Here is a 22,239-nt window from a genome sequence, read left to right as displayed (position 1 = left end):
TGTCAAAAACACACAGAGAGAGAGCCATATACTGTATAAAAAGAGGAGTGAATTTGTGTGTTTTTTGTATTGGTTCATGCTTTGATGTACCGTATCCTGACTTGCATGTAGGCCCTAGCATTTATTCTTTTGTTATTATAGACACAATATATATATGTTTCCAAATTAATACCATTAATCAAATTAATTACTAAAATAAAAACGGAATATAAGTGTTATTTCATAGACAAAAAAATCTGAAAATAATGCATGAACTACAGGAAAACGCTATACAAAATAGACGCGCGCGCCCTCAGCGTGCGAATTCTTTGACACAAAAATGGCTTCTAATTTTCAATGTCGTAACTCTTTATATATATGGCTCTGCCCCAAATGTTGTAATGTCGCCCTCTCGAGTTAAGTAAAAATTAAGTAAACACACGATACAAGAAGCATCATCGATGGAAGGTAGAGTTTTTTTTGGAATGTAACTTGTTTTTTAACAAAAAAAATAGAGGAATTGATGGAATAGATGATTGTCTTAATTGTTCATTTATTCATATAGGTGTATTCTGATGAAATGGCGTATTGAATTCGACGATGGAAAAGACAGGATTTGTTTGTAGAAGTAACTTAGCCTAGCCTCACACACACTTGCTTAAGAACAAAAACTAGCCTAATTGCATGCAGTGTGTGAGCGGTGCTGCAGGGTAGTGTCAACTCAATAAGAAAGTTAAAGATGGCGGCGATGAGGCTAAATATGTTTACGAGGAGTTTGTTGTTAACTTCTTGTATGTTCATTCTTACTACTTCTGATCAAGCAAAGAAATCTAATCAGTTGAATAATTCTAGCATGTCTAGTTATTCAATTCATTTAGGACACGATATTTATCAGAATTTGGGCGGTGGTGGTGGTAGGAATTCAAAAAACGAAAATATAAATAAAGGTGACATTTCGAATGCTGAAATCTCAATGAAATTGATAACAGAAGCTGGAGTTTTAGCCAACCAATTTAGGGATATTGTTGATACTGAGTTAGCATATACATCAATGCAGGTAGGTTGGTTTAAAATAGTTTTTCCTTTGAATAAAATGACCACCTCTCCATTCATATAAATAGGTCCATTTTATAATATTATTAGGCCTAAGTAATGAATACATGATATTATACATCCTAGGATAAATCATTCATTTTTTTGTTCCAGTAGTAGTAGTCGGTCCCAAACCAACTATGGTTGCTAGTTCCTGTTTATAAAGATAGTAGAATATTTATTACTGTGCTTACTTACTGCTATCATAAACACTTCAATATTCAGTATTTTGTTTTGTTTTTCTCTTTCTTTTTTTCATTTATTTTGTATATCTCTCATCTCCCAATACCCGAAACCCTTTGGGCTGACCTAATACGTCTTGAATCTGAAAGTCTGTATTCAGAATGTATTAATTTAGAAAGAGAATTTCGGACCTTCTGAGAAAAGTCTGCGTTTCTGGTTAGTCCAATATTGGGAGAGTTGACTGTACAGTATAGTGTTTGTTGTTAACTTACAGTTTATGTTTTATTTGGGAACCCTTGTGAAATATCATCATTATTTTACAGTACATGGCAGTAAAATTTAGTTCAGAAATATAACCTGGTACAGTAGATCTAAAGGTTTAACCATGTTATTCTACTGTACTACTGTAGAAACTATAGACATTTCTCTATTTATAGGACATTCAATGTTTTTAATTTTAAACTTTTAATACATGTAATATCATTAGTAACAAACCATGCATTAAGCAGATGCAAATAAAATGAGCAGCAATCATGGAGTTGCGAATTCCACCATTGGTAAAAAGTATAAATGGATGCAGAATTGTGATCCAGGTCCTCCTGCAACAACAATTTAATTTAGTCTATGTACTATACACAACGCGCACAGGGATAACATTCTTAGAATGCGTTGGAATTAATGTGGTCAAACTTGTGGCACTGGCAGACGTAATAAAATGTATTGGAGCATTACAAGGAAAAGCACTCATTCCCAGTGCATTGTTCATTAAATAATACTCTTTCTATGTTAATAGTGAAAGCTGTGCAATACATTCAATTCACAAAGGGGTGTTACATAACAATAATAAGCATTACAATGACCAGGCTTAAGCAAATCCATGGCTTTAGTATTGTACAGAATTGTGACAAAGACTTTACTTTTTTACAACAGTGTTATTAAATTTACAAAAGAATTCCAAGACAGAAGAGAACCCACAGACATGACTACAGTACCTTAATACATACGGTTAATGTAACATGACAAAATGATGTTGAAAATGTTTGTAGTTAAAATGCCATTTTCATGTCACATAGAAATACACTTTGATCAAAAACTGGGTCAAACAACATTATTTTTTACCTGAAAAAAACTTTAATTTAAAGCAAAATATTGTCTGTCAGACAATAGGTTTTTGGTTAAATGTATTGACCAGTCAGGGAAAAAATGGCAAAAGGCTTCCTACTTTCTAGAGTTTTATCAGATAATCTACAGTACAGTATGGTTTATGACAACTCTTGTACAGTAATTTGACCACAGTGCTGATTTTGCCATTTTCCCCTAAACTGTGACGGTTTTTTGGGGTTTTTTCCTATGATTCAAGTGAATAACTTTTTAGAAAAACAGGTACATGTACGGTACATCGTTTTTACTGCTTAACTGTATTGTGGAAATTGAAGGTTGTCTTCCATGTGTTGTACTGTTGATATGTGATGACAGTCCATTATTTGATATGGTGTTAATAATATTTCCAGATTCCATTCCAGTTTTATTTACTTAAAATACAGAAGCTATGTTTACTGTACTTGAGGATTTCTGTACTGAATTATTAATATTGCAGTCTATCAAAGTTTGCATTACGGTTTATCTTGTTGTCTACATTTAAACACAAAAAAAATACACCAGTTAAAAATGTTAAAAAATGCTAATATACACAGTAATAATGGAAGTGTGCTTGTCTTAATGGTACATTCTGAAACCAGCAGATACCACTGAAAAAAATTATTAAAAAAAAAACAATTGCTGTTGAATATGCCATTTTCAATTGCTAAAAAATTGCAAAATGGCCTATTTTATTTGTATGCCATGCTTTATTTTAAGTTTTTATTTAATTTCTAGATACTGTACATTGTTCTTCAGTTGGAAAAGTGAGGAAACATTTTATTTTGATCATTTCGGATTCATTCAGTGGTTAATAAGATTCTGTGATTTAAATTGATATTGATTCTTTAATTTACTGACGGCTCAGAGTTAACACTTTGCAATAATCACATTACTACAGGAGTTGAATGTTCAGTCCATTAACTCTGTGTCCATGGTGCAATATGGGCCGATGCCCAGTATTTGGGTTACTAGTGCCCGTTTCTGCTGCATAGTGCCGAATAAACCATTTAAATCAAAAAAATCCCTACTGATGACTGATTACCCAAGATGCAATGCATTCAGGCCGTCAAACATTCAACGTGTACTAAAGCTATCGACTACAGCGGTAAATATAGTAATCATTATTTTGCGTTGCAGATAAAAGTTTCAGAGCAATACAGGTTATGGGTTATTTTCACTCTGCCATTTTTTATTTAACAGGTTATTAAAGATTTTGTTCTGTTTTTGCTATCAAGAATTGTGGTTAATTTATTCACACGCTATTAAACGGTTGATATTTTTTTGTAGAAGCAGAAATAGGGACTTAGAACAGCATGCCAGATTCTGTTGGTTTGGGATACCAATTTAAAATTGTAGGCAATGTGAGGCTGGTGTGAAAAAACAAAATGTATTGTACATACTGTATGTCATGTACTGTAGATAATGACTAATGAATACTGGCTCAGCTTCTATTACTGTATTCTCCTGCTCTAATTAACAGCTCTACTCAGCCCTGCCTCATTAAATAGACCATCAATCTTTCACCACATGAAAGTATTCTATCTTTTCCACAATATGAATTCATTATTTGTACTTTGGTACAGTAATCTACAGTATACAGCAGTAGTGTACTTGACTGTAATAATGTCAAAATGTACCGTAGCGTACCGAATCTGGACTTTGAAACCAATAATAAGTACCTTTACATAAGTGTAGTAAGTTCTGCTGTTAAAACATCATGTTTATTAAATCTATGCATGTTAATTGTTATCACTTATCTTGGGTATTAACATGTTGGTTACAGCATGGACCTATATAAATTATGTAAATATAGGTCCATGGTTACAGTGCCTACAGTATACAGTACTGTAGTAAAACATCAAAACATTTTATCTAGAGATTTTTTAGATAATAATTTAATTATTTCAAATTAAATAGTATACAGTACAAAATAAGAAAGAAGAAATAAAGTTAGAGTTATCCTCAATTTGTGGCCGTTATAAAATAGTATATAATGATCAAACCCTCTTTTGCTCTCTACTAATAAATTTATTAATTAATTATAGTTATTTGCCAATAATTTAATAGCTAAACTAAATGTATTTTTCAGAGAGTTTATGATTCTGTGGAATACGTTGATGAAGCTTCTTCGGACTCGTCAGAAGTACAGCAGGTGAGTTTTAATACATTGTGCTACTGAATCCGAAAATATCATTTTCATTTAATTTACATTTCATCAAAATGGAGTGTAACGGATAGAACTACAAAGTTGGTTAATTGTTGAGTTAATTTCTTTAAATGACTCTGTTCAAAATAGAGCATAATTGGCATTCATGCATTGTGTGCAGAGAAATACACCCTGTTTAATCTGTTTGATTGTATAGCAGTTCCCTCTACAATATGCATTAGCACACATAAATCTATAATGCTAATTGACAAATAGTATTACTATTAGGAAGGCTAAAGGTCACTGGAATCATTTTAATTTCTTAGTTTAGTATGAAGTTTGTGGTTGAAACTACAGTACAACCCTAGGAGATAATTACTGTATTGTATTTATTTAAAAGAGAGAATAAATTAACAGACTTTAAATTTATTTTGTGTTTTACATTTTAACAAAAGATGCAGTCCTTGGTACAGGTTTATGAAAATTGTATAATTATGCGGCCTAGGGTAATAAAATAAACCTGGGCCTTTGGGTGACATCCAAACACTGTTGACTGTTTGTTACCTGTAGGCCTAAGGTAATAAAATCAACCTGTTTTAGAACCACACATTTCAAGGCTTCTGTCAGGCTAGCCTAAGGCAGTAAAGACAACAACAACAACCATAGAGGAGAGCTATCATATTGAACTTTACAGTACTGGCAATTGTAGTATGGTACAGTATCCCAGCCTGAAGAAGTGGTGGTCAGGCATCTGTAAACCATCGCAGGCTTAACTTGTACAGTACCTCTACCCTATACAAATGACCCTGTCTGAACTGCATAAATCAGTAGGCTTAGCAGCTTGCTGTTCCATTTGTTTTTATTATTAATTATCGTTCAAATTTCTCCATTGGCATGCTAGGCTAACCCTAGGCATTTCACTGGCCAATTCAAATGTTAATATTGAATTGTTATTTTTACAGCACATTCCTTTAACACAAAACTATAAAATTTAATCAATAATCATAATAGTGAGTCACCAATGAGAGTGAATGTGATATGAGGTCAGTACGGTTCTGTTACTACAGTACAGTACCACTGTTAAGGAAAACAGAATTATTCAAAGATGATTAAAATGAGAATGTAATGCCAAATAAAGAAAATGTTAGTTTCACAGACGTTCGAATCCCCAATCTAACAATTTGAGATTTGATGCATTTTACTAGCACAGATTGTATTCATAGGCTACAGTACTTGGCACGGATGTTTTGTGTCGCTTACGACCTCTATATTACTTTTACATCATCACAAAATATTTATCAATCAATGTTTACCTGAGTGTGTTGCACTATTTAGCAACTAAGCAAATGTATTATACAGTAATGTAAATAAACATTCTTTTTCTAAAAGACGGTAAACCAAAATTTGGGAGATTGTTTAATATTTCAGAAGATTGCGAGATTAGATGACATTTCGGGGGCTCCTGGAGAAATCAAAAGGGTGATTCAAAGAGTTGAATTTTCTACTTCATTAGTTTTATAGCAATTTTTTTTTTACTAAGAATTATGAACCATCATTCTCATGTTTTGGTTCATTGGTTACAGTAAATATCGGGGTGAAAAAAGAATTAATCAATTCATTTATTCGTTTATTTCTTCAGCTGACATTGAAGGTTGGGATGAAACTAGTAAAATATCTAAAACAGCTGGATTATAATAAAAATAATGTTGAGAAGTTATACCAAGCCCACCGAGCACAGTCACACCGTACGCAGCCAATTGCAGCCCGCCAGAGTTGCTGTAAGCTGCAGACACAATCATTAAGGTAAGCCTAGTAACAATGCCAATGAGTTGGTAAAAAACCTAAAAGAAATGTTTTTCGGTTATGTGCAAATTACAGTGGAAATACAAAAGTGTTTAATTGTCACTGCTAATAGTAGTGGTACGTGTTCTTACTGTACCTACTGTATAGTAGTAGTCTATGAATATCATGATTTAATAAATTTATAGATTCGTCTGCATTGAAATAGCTTCTGAAAATATGTGAAATTCAGAAGTTAAACTACTGTGAATGTATATTTCTTAGGATTAATAAATTAACAATAACTACTGTTTTTGCAAGAAGCTCCTAATGGAAAGAAAGACAGCCCAGCCTGTGTAAGGCTGGCAGAGGTCAAGCGTCTATTACTTACACCTGACCAGCACGGTTGCAATCCAGCGCCGACAAATCAAATGTTAGTGTTTCGTTTTCACGCAGCTACACGCATATTGATTTGCACATAGCCATGTGAAGCGTTGTGAAAACAAAACATTGACGTTTGATTTGCCGGAACAGGTGTGAAAAGACCCTTTTTAAAATTAAATAATCTTAGTTCAGATTGTTTTTAAATATGATGTTTCCTCGTTTTTTTTCTACAGTTATGATAATGTATTTCAGTGTGACATTTCAAAGGACAGTGCTTGCGATCGTCTTTCACCAGTTGTGACGTCGAGTGCATTTAATCCAGTCAACAATCTGACGCAAAGTAAGTCAACAAGATATCAAGTCATTCATATAGTCTCAATTGGCAATTACTTATTAAAGGGCAAAAGATTATAAGATAAAGAAAACATCGATATTAAAAAAGCTTTCAAGTTTATATTGAAATTAAAATACTGTTTTTTATTTTGTTTTTAAATTGGCTGTACTATAACATTAATTGGCAATTACAGTACAGTAAAATTATGTTATAGAATAAACGTTTGTGTATGTTATTTGTGATTGATTATTAAATACATTACACAGTTAATCCCACATTACTGTATGTTATCCTTTAAATACTCGCATTACATTGCATTACAAATTATAATTCTTTCTCTTAACAGTATAATAATGTATAAAATGATTTTGCAAAATGTACATGTAACATAGTAATTCTCAGATTATTAAAATTTTGTATAATTTATAGAAATTGATTGTTAATGATTGATTAACCATATTTTTAGCATAAATCATTCAAGTCTTCCTGCAGGTTATTTATGAGATTATACATCAACATGAATGAATAATGTGTATGCAGTTATAGCAATGATAATCACAATGATTTGCTTCAATCCATGCAATGATCATTGAATGATAGCGATAATTAAGTATGTTAAGCTCTGCCTACACTATCAAACAAGTTTGGGTGATGTGCCCAAATATGGTAGTGATATGCCCAAATATGATATTGATATATCATCATGTCCATATATGGGCACATTTTTTTGTCACATAAAATTTGATAGTGTAGCTTTACAGTAGAACCCCTATTAAGGGGACACACCTTAATGAGTGACACAATAATGTGTCCCCTTAATAGGGATGTCCTCTAAAATAGTTTTTTTGTTAAACAAATTGCCCTTGTTTGTATTGGTGTCCCATGAATAGGTGTGTCACAAAAGAGTTTTACTGTATGCATAAATTAAATGGTTAATAAAAACATTTTTTTGTTATTGCAATTTGTTACATTACATTCGTTAAATTTGATCTTTTATTATTTTTTACAGTTTTTAGAAAGACAATGAAAGAGTGTCATCTAATAAAGTGGCAATATTGGAGTTCTGAGGAAGGTGTTCATGTCCTTTACCCCTCCACAGGATTTACTAATAATAGGTTTGGAATGTCTTGTGAAGACAGCTGGGATGCACGTAGTAGGTAAGGATATACAGTATGGGATAAATCGTTTATAAAATCCTGTTTTACACAATGTTTAATGGATCAAATAAGTATTCAACATTTTAAACAACTAGTCCTGAATTTAACCTGAGATAACATGTGTCAATGTTATTATTATTACATTAATTGCAATAAATTCTGGTTTTTTTTGTAAAAAAAGATTAGAATTTTAAAATATCAGTTTGTACTTATTAATGGTTTCATTCATTTGGATTCATCCATGCAAAAAAAATGTTATTAAAAAAATTAATATTTTATTAATACTGTATATTTTCATGATGTATAGTAAAATATAGTAGATTGAAGAAAGGCACATTTTTCTATTTATTTAATATAATGATATGATAGCTCATTGATACGGGCTGTGAGATAAGAATTCATTTATCACTATTATTCCATCCTTCAAATATGTTACATCAGAAGAACAATATGTAAAAGAAACACCAGGAACATCATAGCTATAGGCATGCATTGTGTTACCACCTGTCCCTGAAGCAACTCCTCCTACCTGTATGCTTACTCATAATGCATTTTTAATAGTGGCGTCGATGCAGATTTACTACTTTCAAATATCTTATGTTACATGCGATGAGTAATCTAAGCATATATTTTTTTTTTCATTATACTTTATTTTAACTACTTAAACTTCGCATTCATAAAATGATCATAAAAAATCAAGGCTCCATTTACTGTAACCTAGACATTTAAGCAGAGGTTTGAGTTATTTTATGTTTAAGTTATAAAGAATATATTTCTTCTTACTATATACAGTACATCTTTCTTATGTTTGCAATTAAAAAATCTGCAACTGAAAGTAAATGTAATGGCGATTTAGACATAAAAAATACGGTATTACAGTAAGCTCTGTCTACACTATCAAACTAGTTTTGACAAAAAAAGTGTGATGTGCCTAAATATGGTATTGATACGCCCAAATATGGCAGCGATATGACATCATCATCCTGTCCACATAAAGTTTGATAGTGTAGACAGAGCTTTAACAATACAACAAAATGATGATTTGGCAACTATTTCTAATACTATATAGGTGTCCCCTGAATATTAGTCCCATCATTCACTTCATGTAAAAGGTGTCCTGGTTATGGAAATATGTACTTAAAATGTCCATATTTGGGTGTCAATACAGTATATAAATCTTCAATTGTGCAATTACAATTTCACTTTATTCAATTTTAATTTAAAATTACAAATAATTCAGTTAAAAATGACAACACGAATGAATGAAATGTTGTAAAAACACAAATTACAATGGGTGTATACTGAATGTGTGAATTTAATTCATATTTTTCAGACCTGTCTATGCATCAAGTGTGCGCCCTCAACAGAAGAAGGTGGTTATTCTTATCGAGCGAGGGTCATGGGTCAGCAAAGAGCAGTTACGATTGGCCAAGGAAGCGGCAGTCGTTGCTTTAGGTGTTCTAAGTGAGCTTGATATGGTAGGTTTAAAATTTATACCAATTATTAGTTTAGGAAAAAGAAAATAATTGTGTTAAATTTTATTTTCACGATGCTATAAGTACATAATACTCTGTTCTATGCAAGCTTAAACTGATCTAAATAAAATATATACACAGTGAGTGCTGATCAGTTACTCTACAGTAATATACTTTCATGTTTTAAACACCGATCTAACTTCAATGTAACTCATGTACTGTACTGTACCTTGTAGAACAAAGCTAAACCGCAATGTAACTCTGATAGACCGCAATGTAACTATGATAGACTGCAGTGTAACTCTGATAGACCACAATGTAACTCTGATAGACCACAATGTAACTCTGATAGACCACAATGTAACTCTGAAAGACCACAATGTAACTATGATAGACCACAGTGTAACTCTGATAGACCACAATGTAACTCTGATAGACCACAATGTAACTCTGATAGACCACAATGTAACTATGATAGACCACTATGTAACTATGATAGACCACAATGTAACTATGATAGACCTGAATGTAACTATGATAGACATACCTAAATATCTTAATTTTGTTTTTTTATTATACAGGTCGGAATTGTTTCAGTGGGCGCCACAATTGATACCTGTCAAACAGATAGTTGTTATGGTAAAGGTTTGGCTCCAGCTTCCACAGAAAACAAACAGCAATTGATTAATTTTATCAAGTCAATTAGTAAAGATTCAGGTTAGTACTATTATTGTACCCGTCAACAGTTTTTCTAGTATCCATTCAGGATTTAGACTATCTTCAATTTCTATGATGGCTAGGTGCACTTGTGTCTGTTGTCTTGGTGGACTAAAGATCTGTTTACACTATCAAACAAATTTGAAAGTGTGATGTGCCCAAATATGGTAGTGATATGCCCATCATCATGTCCATCTATGGTCACATCACATCTGTTGTCACATAATGTTTGATAGTGTTGACAGACCTTAACAGGTAGTTTCTTCTTAGTTTCTTCTTCTTTATTATCTTGTACGTAGCTAGATAAACAAACATTTATCTCCGTGGCAGATAAAATATTTGCAATTTTACTGTACTTGATACTTGGTAGTTTGACCCTTTAAACTAGTTTGACAAAAAAAAACCCCTGTGATGTGCCCAAATATGGTAGTGATATACCCAAATATGGTAGTGATATACCCAAATATGGTAGTGATATACCCAAATATTGTAGTGATATACCCAATTGTGGTAGTGATATAAAGTAATCATACCCATATACAGGCACATCACATTTTTTTGTCACATAAAGTTTGATAGTATAGATAGAGATTTAGTTGTATATGTCTGGATGATATGGGAGGAGACTTAGATTTACCAAATTTTCTGTATGAAAGTATTTCACTAGAGTGATCATACCTTTTGTTCTTCATACTAACTATATCCCTCCCTGAGTGCTACTACTACTAGGCCATTTACATTATTATTTTATTATTTATTTTTTATTTACAGATTCATCGGGAAATACAAATCATACTCTCGGATTAAAGAAAGCTTTTTCTATGATAAAACAAGAAGTTGAACCACTAAATAACAATGTATCTTTAGCTGGTAAGTGATATAAATTATTGATTAATTTAATGATAACTATTGTTTGTTGGCTGGCGAGGAACTTCTGAAAAACACAAAAAATTACCAAACACATTTTTCAACATTGCAGTATAAAAATTGATGTATTGTCGCCCTGAAAAAGTAATTTTGAACATTTTATTGAATTGAAAAAAAAATTAGCTTTTTGGATAAATGTAACCATTTTTTTTGTCTTTTTAAGTAAAATCATTATTTTTGTTCATTTTAATAAAAATGGAATATTCAAAATTTATTTATTTTTTTTCATGGTTTTGAGACAATACATCTTTAAGGTTGTATGTGGTAATCACTTTTATAAAATGCATACATTATTATCCATAATGCAATTCAAACATTTGAACAAATTAAATTTTTTTTTATGAATAGATTCTATAATAGTTTACATCAGCTCTGGAAATACATCTGGTAAAGATGAGGCTAGAAAGGTCGTGAAGACAGTGGTAGATGAAAACGCACAGATAAACAATAGGGTCGTCATTATGACCTATGCATTGATTGAAGGTAAACGACACGATTTACGATTGTCCATAAAATATATTTTATGTACCAGTCACCTACCTGGTGAAAATAAGTCCACTGAAACTTGATGCTTTACATACTTGCCTGTAATTTTACGATCTGGATTTCTGCTGCAGTATACTTTTTATACATTTTACCATACACAGTAGGCTACAGTATAAGAGTGCACTTTTAGAATCCAATAAAGTGTCCTCTTAAAAAAATGGGTGTCCCTGAATAGGGGTTGGCCATTGTGTTAAAACATATATTTTTGCTTGTTCATTTAACAGGAAAGTATCCCCTTAATAGAGGTGGCCATTGTGTTAAACATATAATGCACTTTGTTCCTATCATGGAAAAGTGTCCCCTTAATAGAGGTGTCCACTGAATAGGGGTTGGATGTAGAGTTTAAATGTATGCACTTTGTTCATTTCATGAAAAAGTGTCCCCTTAATAGAGGTGTCCCCTGAATAAGAAGGTCCAAATGGAGAGAACCTACTGTAATCACATTATTTGTTCATCTATAAAGTTTATTTCCCATTCTTAAACTTTCTTCATTTGATAGCAAAGTGGTATTCATTAGAACATTCTATTTTGCAAGATAAATTTAAAACACTTTTTTTTCTGTGTATTGAAAAGCAAAATATAATATATAGTTTTTGCTTCTTTTTTTCAAAGATGGACGGACAGGCCTTGAGGAGTTGGCTTTCCTACGAGACTTGGCCGAACAAAATGTAAAACCAGAATCGGTCAAATCAACTGCTACCAAACAATCCACAGCAGATTCAACCAAAAGTCCAAAGTATCGGGAAGAACCTGAAATACCTCCGGCTCAGGTAAAAGTTTTTTCTCTCTCTGAAATATATAACACATTTTCCATATTTTTGTGTGAGAGAGTTCTTTTAAAGTCCGTCATTTGCACAATAAAAATCATTCTAAAACTCTGTCTACACTATCAAACTAGTTTGACAAAAAAAGTGTGATGTGCCCAAATATGGTTGTGATATGCTTAAATATGGTAGTGATATGACATCATCATGTCCATATATGGACACATCACATTTTTTTGCCACATAAAGTTTGATGGTGTAGACAGAGCTTAAAACTAACAGAAGCCTGAAATAAATTTAATTTTTGTTTTTGTTATAGAAAGGAGCTATGACAGTTTTGAATCCAATGAGTAATCTACCATCTACAATTGGTCGATTCTACATCAACCTCCCGTTAGCCGTCCAATCAGAAGCCACATTCTCTCTGCCTTACATGGATCCAATTGGTGAAGGTGAGTTATCACAACATAGTTACTATGTGCATTTAAAAAAAAAGGTTAACTTTATACATGAAATTGATGGCAAACCTAATAATGTAAACTTAATAATTTATTAGACAATTGTATTAACACACTTTATCATCGTTAGACATAGCGTGTTCTACTATTTTGTGTCATTTATTTCTGTCGTGGGCCGGGTGTGTCTCAAGTGATCCAGTGTAATTTAACACTGTTTCCAAGTCATCCTGTATAATTTTTAAGGTCTTTTACCTTTCCTGTTATCTCTCTACAGCTAATTTTGCAGGTGTAGTATCTGGTAGTCTTTGTAGATGATAGTACCAGTTGATAAAAGAGTTGAAACCGTCAAACAAAATGACTCGATCAAAGCAAAATTGTTTAATTATTAACTAGAGCCTATCTTTTCAATCTTTGTTACCAGTAATTTTTTGACAGTATTTCCTGTCACCCTTTGGTGCTTTGTATTTTATTTTATTAAGTTATTCATTTTACTCATTTGTTCTTGAGAATGGTTCTATGATGGTTTCGAAAAGTCTTTTTTGTCATTAAATTTTAAATTAAAGTTATATAGTAAACATCTCTTAATTTGTAGTTGTTATACATTTATCAATAAACAACGACCATATTTGTTTTTTAAATTATAGGATATATGATCAGTGTTACTAAACCCTGCTTCTATAACCAAGAGTTGATTGGTGTGGTTGGTATTGATGTTAGTGTGGGTGACCTGTTAGAAGACATTACTTACTACCAAGGAGGTGAAGTCGCATACGCATTTCTTGTGGACAAAAACGGTAAGAGTCCAATTCATTTCAATTTGAGATAAATCGAAAGTGTTTTTTACATAGTAATCAGTATCTCAGTATATGTTTCATGTATGTTTTACAGGTAATGCATTGAGTCATCCATCACTTCCACGCCCATTGTTTGTAAGGACGCCATCGTTCGTTGATATCTCATTACTGGAGCAATCTCCTGGATTTCAGACAGTTCGAAAATCAATGATCAGGTATGTGAATTAATTTAAACCTAAATTAAAGTTTTTAATGAGCCTGGTAATTATTATTAATTGTTCACTAACATGTTGGTCATATTTCAACATTTACTGTATCATTTACAGAACAAACAGTCACCAATTTAAATCTGCAAACCTCTATGGTTTAAAGGATTGTTAACTATATTATATATATTTTAATGTTTTACAGCCGAAAGAAAGGCCAGGTTGTTTTGCAACGGTCAGTAAACAGTACAGTTGAGGTCAAGTACAGTTGGTCACCTGTACCGGACACGCCATATTCTATCGGTCTTGTTAAGTTGGTTGATAACAATAAAATGCGTCGCTTACAACACATGAGGATGACATCAAGTGATGGTAGTACCTTGTATCACAGGCTGGATCTGCTTCCAAATAAGGATATGTGTATGCACCTTAAGCAGTTGGGAACAAAAGGTAAATTTTCATTCCAGCAGAACCTTCAGACCCAACACAGTTTTCTGTGTGGTAGTTATAGTGTTAAAATAAATATGTCTCCTTGTTGTTTTTATGAGAAAGTGTCACCTTTTCATATTGTATGGATCATAAAAATGGAACTATTTATCAACTGTCTGAATAAGGGATTTCAAATTTCCTAGGCCTATTTATTATTATTTATTTATACTGGGTAACCTCTTCAGTCAAAGACTGGTCTCCCAGAGGGCCCAGTTATGATCAGTGGCTGGGTAACCCCCTACTCGTCTCAAAAGATGTACTAGGTTGTTTAAAGTGCCCATGAGCTACAGTAGATGTGTACACTGGACCTACGGTTTATAGTCCTTATCCGAGAAGACTTGTTCTACCACCAGAACCATGGAGCGAGTCGAAACCTTGCCGATGTTATGGCTACGTAATTTTGGTTCCACTGTCTTAACTGCTCGGCCTCTCGCGCGCCTAAAGAAAAGGTAAACATTGAAATGATAATATAACTAATGTGTTATTTTACAGCCTCTGGAACATTGATGTTGGCATCCAGTAGCTTTATTTCACCATATCAGCACATAAGTCAAGATGAGACTAAACGTGTTGTACAGGGATACATTGCCTACTTAAATGACTATACAATGCTTATCTCAAATCCAGGAATTAAGGTAAGCATACTTAAGTAGTACTTCCCATTAGTTTACTTTTGTACTTTAATTTCTAACATATTTATGTATGAAATTTTATGTTTTTTGATAAAAGCAAACTGTAAACAAATATAATTTTGAAATTTAATTTTTGAGAATATTCTGCTTAATTAGATACAGAAAAAAAAATCTTACTATATATAATAATTTAAAGTTCAAAAAACAATAATGTAAAGCTCTGTCTACACTATCAATCTTTATGTGACAACAAAATGTGATGTCATATCATATATTTGGGCACAAAGGCTTTGAGCCTTAAAATATGCTTAATAATGAATTTTGTTACTATATAATGATTTAAGTTAAAAAAACCCTGAAAAGCTGTGTTTTCCTTACAATAATGTTACAACTTTATAAATGTTTGCTTAGTTTTACATATTTGTTTTTTTTTGTAATGCATTTTTTGTAGCTTACTATTAAAAATGATGTCCGTGCAACTAAAAGTATTGATAAGTTTTGGATGAATCAAATTCACAATAGCAAGTTAAATGACTATATTGTTCGAAGGTAAGTTATTAATTATTAATATCGAAATACAAGTCCTTCAATTGGGTATGCAGGTTTATAATGGTCTAAAGCTCTGTCTACACTATCAAACTTAATGTGATGTGCCCATATATGGGCATGATGATGTCATATCACTACCATATGTGGGCATATCACACTTTTTTTGTCAAACTAGTTTGATAGTGTAGAAAGAGTAACGCCCCACGACAAATGTATTTGTATAAGAATATTTTCTTATTTTTTTCACTGATTCATTTTTTATCAATCTTCAAGGTACCTTGTCACTCTTTCTGGTGTTCTGCGCATGTACCCTGGAACACTGCTTGACAAAGATTATGAACCATCGCAGAGAAGTTGGTACGTGCGTGCCATAGATAACCCTGGACTGGTTACTGTATCCTCCCCTTACTTGGATGTTGGAGGAGGGGGTTATGTGGTCACCATTAGCCATGTTCTCTTTGAGGGCAGGTATGTGATTTATTTCTGTTAATTTACATTCATTAATGTTCGATTAGAAAATGGGGAAAAGCCAGTCAGATAAATATCTACAGTTTCATATAAGAGACTATTTACTTAAGCTCTATCTACACTATCAAACTTTATGTGACAAAAAAATGTGATGTGCCCATATATGGACATGATGATGTCATATTACTACCATATTTAAGCATATCACTACCATAATTGGACATATCATACTTTTTTTGTCAAACTAGTTTGATAGTGTAGACTGAGCTTTACTTAACACTAAGGGATCATGTCAGAATTATTTTACTGCAGTAACTACATATTTTACTGCAATAACGTATGATTTTACTTTGTTTTAATGTAGTTTATGACTGCACAATAACAGTGTGTATGATTAACAAAAAAGACTAGCCAAATAATTGCATAAACCGGTTGAAAAGAAACCAAAATGATCCCCAAATGTAATAGTTTTGTTTGTTTTTATCCCTTATTAGTTCAACCGGTTTACATGACCCAAGTGACCGTGTAGTGGCTGTGGTTGGTATTGATTTCACTATTCGATACTTTTACAAACTGCTTCTTGATACATTACCCATGTGTAGACATTCAACGGTTAGGTAAGTAAAAATGTTTTTAAGTTTTCATTGTAATAAACAGTAGTAATAAATGTCTTTACATTTCATCTCGTATTTCCAAAATGACATTAATGTTGTGTGTACAGTAATTAAAAGATTGTACAATAATTTATGGTTTAAACGTTTGTGCTATTTGTGATGTCACTGACAATATGATCTACTGACCAAATACAAATTTTTAAATAGAAATTCAGTGTAAACAAAGAAATGTCAGCTATTTAAAACCAATAGAATGTAATGTGTAGTAAACCCACATACAAATAAAGTTGTACGTATTATGATGGATTTCTTTTGTAGGTGTTTTATGATAGATGATGCAGGCTACCTGATAGCACATCCTAGTCTTGTAGAACCAGCTGGTAAAGGACCGATTGAGAAGCAACATATCACCCACAAGGTATGCCAACAATTTACAATTCTTCCTGACACTGCAAGGTGCTTGGGCATTTTCTGAAAAACTTAAGTCTATGCCCTGAGCACAACTAGTGGAAATTGTGACTTTCTGAGAGTTGAGAGAGTTGGCGTAATAATGATTTTCCATTCCCTCACCATCTCAATTCAACATCTTGTCCAGTTTTAACTGGTTCTCCTTGTCTTACCCAGTAAAACGTCCAGTCTCCTGATGCTGGAAAGTCCCCAACCCTGTCTCCTCTTTAGCACGCAGAATATAAGTGTAGTGTCTGAGCTCAAATTAAAGACTGTATAGATTCTAATAAAATGCCTTGTTATATTTATACTTACAAGTGTAATCCTTCTTGGCCTGCCCCAACCCCAGGCATATTTTATTTACACCATTTTATTGCTTCTTTTCTTGCAGGAACCACTAGTTGCCAATGATATTCTGAATCATCAGGGCTTTGTGAAGAAGAAGTCTTGCAACAGCTATCCAGATGCTACTATCCAGCGTCTGTACGAGTTCAACACCAGTTGGACTGGTTTACTATCAAACCTTCTGCATAAAGATCACTGCCAAAAGTATAAGATTGTCAACATCCCAGGAACCAATGCGTTTGTGGGAATTGTGAATGAAACTTGTGATATGATTACAACTTTTTGCCCTTGTAGCACTGTAAGTTATATATTTTTCTATTTTTGTAAGAGTGCATAATTGATAATTAGTTTAAAGAGCTGCTCTACGAAGGAGATCAATTTGCCTCCACTGTGTTGTTTCTTTTTGTGCATATAAAAAATAAAACTGAACTTCTATACCATCATAATAGTCATTGATGTATTACAATATTTATCACACATAGTTTGTAGATAAAGTAATGTTTAAGCCGCGATATTCATTTGTTATGTTGTTATGTTGCAACCTTGAATGGTCAACCTCTCGTATGTTGTAAATTATAAAATTAATACTGGTTTAGGATTGGAAATAACCTGTACATAGATCTCTTTCCCATTCAGGTATTTGATTTATTTCAACCGCCTTTAATGGGTGTGGTACATTTAGCTGAGGCTGATCACAAGGGAGCCTCATAAAAAACAAAATACAATACAAAGAAGAACTATCTTTAGAGGCTGTTTACATTAAAACAATTATAAAACTATTTACTTGTAATTTAGTTTCAACGGAACAAAACCTTAGAATCAGGATTTATTTCTCTTTTATTTTAGGTGGATAGAGTTTGTCTGAATTGTCATCGTATGGAGCAGACGGAATGCGAGTGTCCATGTGAATGCAACCTTAGTGTAGACCAGTGTCGCGGTAGTATAAAGCATGAGGATAAGTAAGTGAACAGGTGTTTTATTTTAAATTGTCTCCACAAAAAGATGAATCTGTAATTTCCATTATATTGGATAATAAAAAGAATCTGTATCTAATACAGATTCTTAAACCTATGACCACACATACGTAATAAAGATTTGCAGAAATCAGAAATCTGCACTGTTGAAATCTTCATTACTTTATATTCAAATGGTCGTTGCGCATGCATTGATGTTACATTCCGTTCTTCATAAACTTTGGTGTATAAGGCAACATCAGTTTCGGTTTATTTTTAATGTATTTCTTTAATATTTTTAAGGAAACCAAGCTGCCATTGTCCAGAAGAACCAGTCATCTTACCAGAAGTAGATGCAAGCCTGACCAAAGACCTGCCGCAGTGTTATGACTCTAACTGCAAGGCTAGGAACACTTACGATAACTGTTTTGGGGTTATTGACTGCGAGTGGTGCGAAATAGATAAAGACGGGTCATCCATGCTTAGTGCTCCATACTGCGCAACACAGCGGGAATGTTTTGGCGGTGTCTTAGGAGCAAAATCACCGTACGGCGATGAAGAATGTAGGTTTTATTCAAAATACAATGCTAGTATAAATAATACACACAGTCTGTATTTACAGCAACATTTTTTTCTGACAGCTGTTACTTTCACATGTTTTGGCTATCAGTTCAAATAGATACAGTAGAACTCCTACAAAGTGTTTATTATGGGGTGTCCCATGAATAGGGGTGTCTCATAAAAGGGTTAAAACATATATATTTTCCTTTGTTCATTTTATTGGAAAGTGTCCCTTTTAAGCCTGTTTCCCACTAGAGACGCAACGCAAGGACGTACACGCAACGCAAGCGAGTTTACCAATAACAAGCCATTGTTCAATTAATCCGTCGCTTGTGATTGGTCAAATCACTTACACTACGTTACGTCCTTCCATTGCGGCAGTGTGAACCAAGCTTAATAGGGGTGTCCAAAGGAATGTACAGTAAACTGTACAAATATAAAATCCATCATAATAGTTTCTGAATTATTTATAATGAATTCACACAAAATCATTATTTCAGATTCAAGTTTCAGTGAGAAGTACTACAGCGTTGGAGCTCAAGTTGGACCCATGGCCGGTGGTCTAATGGGCTTCATTGTCGTGTTAGCTTTGTCATTTTTCATCTACCGTCACAATGTACATCGTTTGCAACGACTAGAAATGGCAAACTATCAAGATGCGTCTGTACGTATGTCGCAGGACAACGAAGCTGAGATAGAAGATGACAGCCCGATGGATCCACCACAAGGAGGTGGTGGTGCTGTTGGTGGCCGTAAGTGTTCTGTTCGTTGCTTATTCCACAAGATTCTTTTCACTAGATTCCCTTTTTACTTGCATGTGGAAATACTTGCATTCACCAAGTATATTATATACTTTGTAGGATTGTATGTAACTTGTTGTTTGTATTATACCATTTTAAAGTTATTGTCATGAATTGTTTTCAGCTATATACCAACAGACCATGTTTATTGGAAACTTATTATTTTATTGGAAATTATTAATTAATTATCTGTATCTTTAATAAGAGTTCAAATATTAAATTGGATGCCGGCCTTGGTCACTCTCTGCATTTTGTCAAGTCTCAGTTTCAGAACATACATTAAACACTAAGAGCAGATCTGGAAATGAAACAGAGCCTAAAACATTTAATAGTAATTCTTTTTTTCCACTGTGTACCTAAAATGAGGAAGTAATCTATAAACTATTTTTCTTTTTCAGATATGCATGCAAATATTGTATTAGCAGCCCTGGACCGTCCAAGCCCATATCATCAGCGTATGAGACATCACGTATGGAGACACCATCATGGCGCTACACCAAGTGAAAGCGACCATGGTTACAGCACAATGACTCCGCACGAAGATAGCGAGTATCATTACGTGGAACCAGAACCGCTGTATAACGACCGAGGTCGCCGTTATCATGGCCGTGCAGAGTTCTCGGATGATGCATCTTCCGTGTCAACTTCATTAATAGAACCACCATTGCTTAACCCACCACCGCGCGTTTCAAGTGAAAGACAATCTCGTAGAAACAAAGCACGGTCATACCACAGCGTACCTAGCCAAGATATTGTAGAAGGTCAAGAAAAGGTCATTGATCCTGTACCGGGTCAAACAGTTTTACCGTCATTACCACCTTCAATTTTACAGGTTCCAGTTCAGGTGCACCATGTGGATACTGCTTTTTGAGGAAAAAAAAAGACAATGCAATTGAATTAAATAACATTTTTGATATTTTGTTTCCTTATTTGGCTGGACCAATATTTATGATTCGGAGAGAGTGGGTATGACAATTTTAGGATCTTAAAACAAATATTGAACAGTCTAATTCAATAATATAATAATAATAAATGTTTCCAAAATTTGAAAATTATTCAATGTAAATATAAGTATGTTAAGTAATTAAACAAATGGCATGGACATGATCTTTACTATTAAGATGATCACCAATTTGGTTCCTACATTTTTTGCCATTTTAAATAATTTAAAATCTAAAGAATCATTTAATTTATTTTTAATTCATTTTATGAAATTAAGATATTTTGGTTTATTTACATTTTACAAAATTATTTTGGTTCAATAGTAAGAGTTGACTGTTTTGGATTAGAATCTATTTTATATTGTATAGTAACTATAAAATTGTTTTTAACTTTCATTTAATCTTATTTTAAACCCATGTCTAATTTTTATTATCAAATATCCAGACAAAAAGTGCTGCATTTCAGATGATTTAATGAAACAATGTTTTATAAAATATTAAAGCAATTTCTATAAACTATAGCTCTCTTTATGAAATTTAATCTATAAAATCTATTAAATCATAAAGAAAGAATAATGAAATTTTATGATTAACAAACACATCATGTTTTAAAGAAATTATTTTTGTAGAATAAAGACAAACATAAGGTGATGTAATCTTATAATAAACTTTCATACAGTACCTTTAAGACACCCTATTAAGGAGATGCTGCCCTATTAAGAGGTCACTTAAATGGGCAATATTATGTTCTAACCTATTCTTTGGTCATCCTTAAGGGTCTTTCACACCTGTTCCGACACGGGTCCGGCACCGGCAAATCCAATCGAACGTCAATGTTTCGTTTTTATGCGTCTATGCACATATCGATTGGCGCATAACCACGTGGAGCGTCGTGAAAACAAAACATTGGAGTTCGTTTCGCCGGACCGGAACTGTGCCGGAACAGGTGTGAAAGGCCCTTTATGCCTGGTTCCCACTAGAGACGCAACATAAGTTAGTTGACCAATCACTAGTGATGGATTATTCGAACTGTCGCTTGTCATTGGTCATCACACTTGCGTTGCATTTAAATCCTTATGTTATGTCCTAGTGGGAACCCAAGCTTAAATAAAGTGACACTTTGTTGGGTCCAGAAATGTCTCTCCTTCACAGGGTTTCCACCGTAGTGTTTCCTATTTAATATAAGACAGATTAATTGGGCATTCAATATTAATTAATTAAAATTGTTTTTAGACATATTGAAATTATTTAACTATATTAAACAATTTTAAATTGACTGTACCTCTACATTTATTTTTAATTACCAATAATTGTATGCTTTACCCTTATTCATGTATATATTTTTAGATAGATGTTTTT

At 33.0% G+C, this 22,239-nt stretch overlaps 1 protein-coding gene across 1 annotated transcript; it reads left to right on the top strand.

Moving 5' to 3' along the window:
* The first annotated feature begins 441 nt into the window (after positions 1-441).
* LOC144844551 (VWFA and cache domain-containing protein 1-like) lies at positions 442-20,941 on the top strand. The gene is made up of 24 exons (XM_078701507.1): positions 442-1,036; positions 4,484-4,546; positions 6,180-6,343; positions 6,937-7,043; positions 8,047-8,194; positions 9,528-9,672; positions 10,251-10,386; positions 11,158-11,256; positions 11,662-11,796; positions 12,472-12,629; positions 12,943-13,075; positions 13,726-13,875; positions 13,970-14,090; positions 14,287-14,531; positions 15,063-15,205; positions 15,654-15,751; positions 16,025-16,219; positions 16,714-16,836; positions 17,152-17,251; positions 17,672-17,923; positions 18,472-18,584; positions 18,882-19,141; positions 19,640-19,891; positions 20,338-20,941. The coding sequence occupies exons 1-24, from the start codon at positions 719-721 to the stop codon at positions 20,808-20,810; spliced, it is 4,131 nt and encodes a 1,376-aa protein (XP_078557633.1). The 5' UTR covers positions 442-718; the 3' UTR covers positions 20,811-20,941.
* Positions 20,942-22,239: the final 1,298 nt, after the last annotated feature.

Source organism: Antedon bifida, chromosome 6 (assembly GCF_963402885.1).
Source record: "Antedon bifida chromosome 6, ecAntBifi1.1, whole genome shotgun sequence".
NCBI classification, from domain to species: domain Eukaryota; kingdom Metazoa; phylum Echinodermata; class Crinoidea; order Comatulida; family Antedonidae; genus Antedon; species Antedon bifida.
The sequence above is the reverse complement of the archived record's forward strand: the minus strand, read 5'-3'. Positions and strand labels throughout refer to the sequence as shown.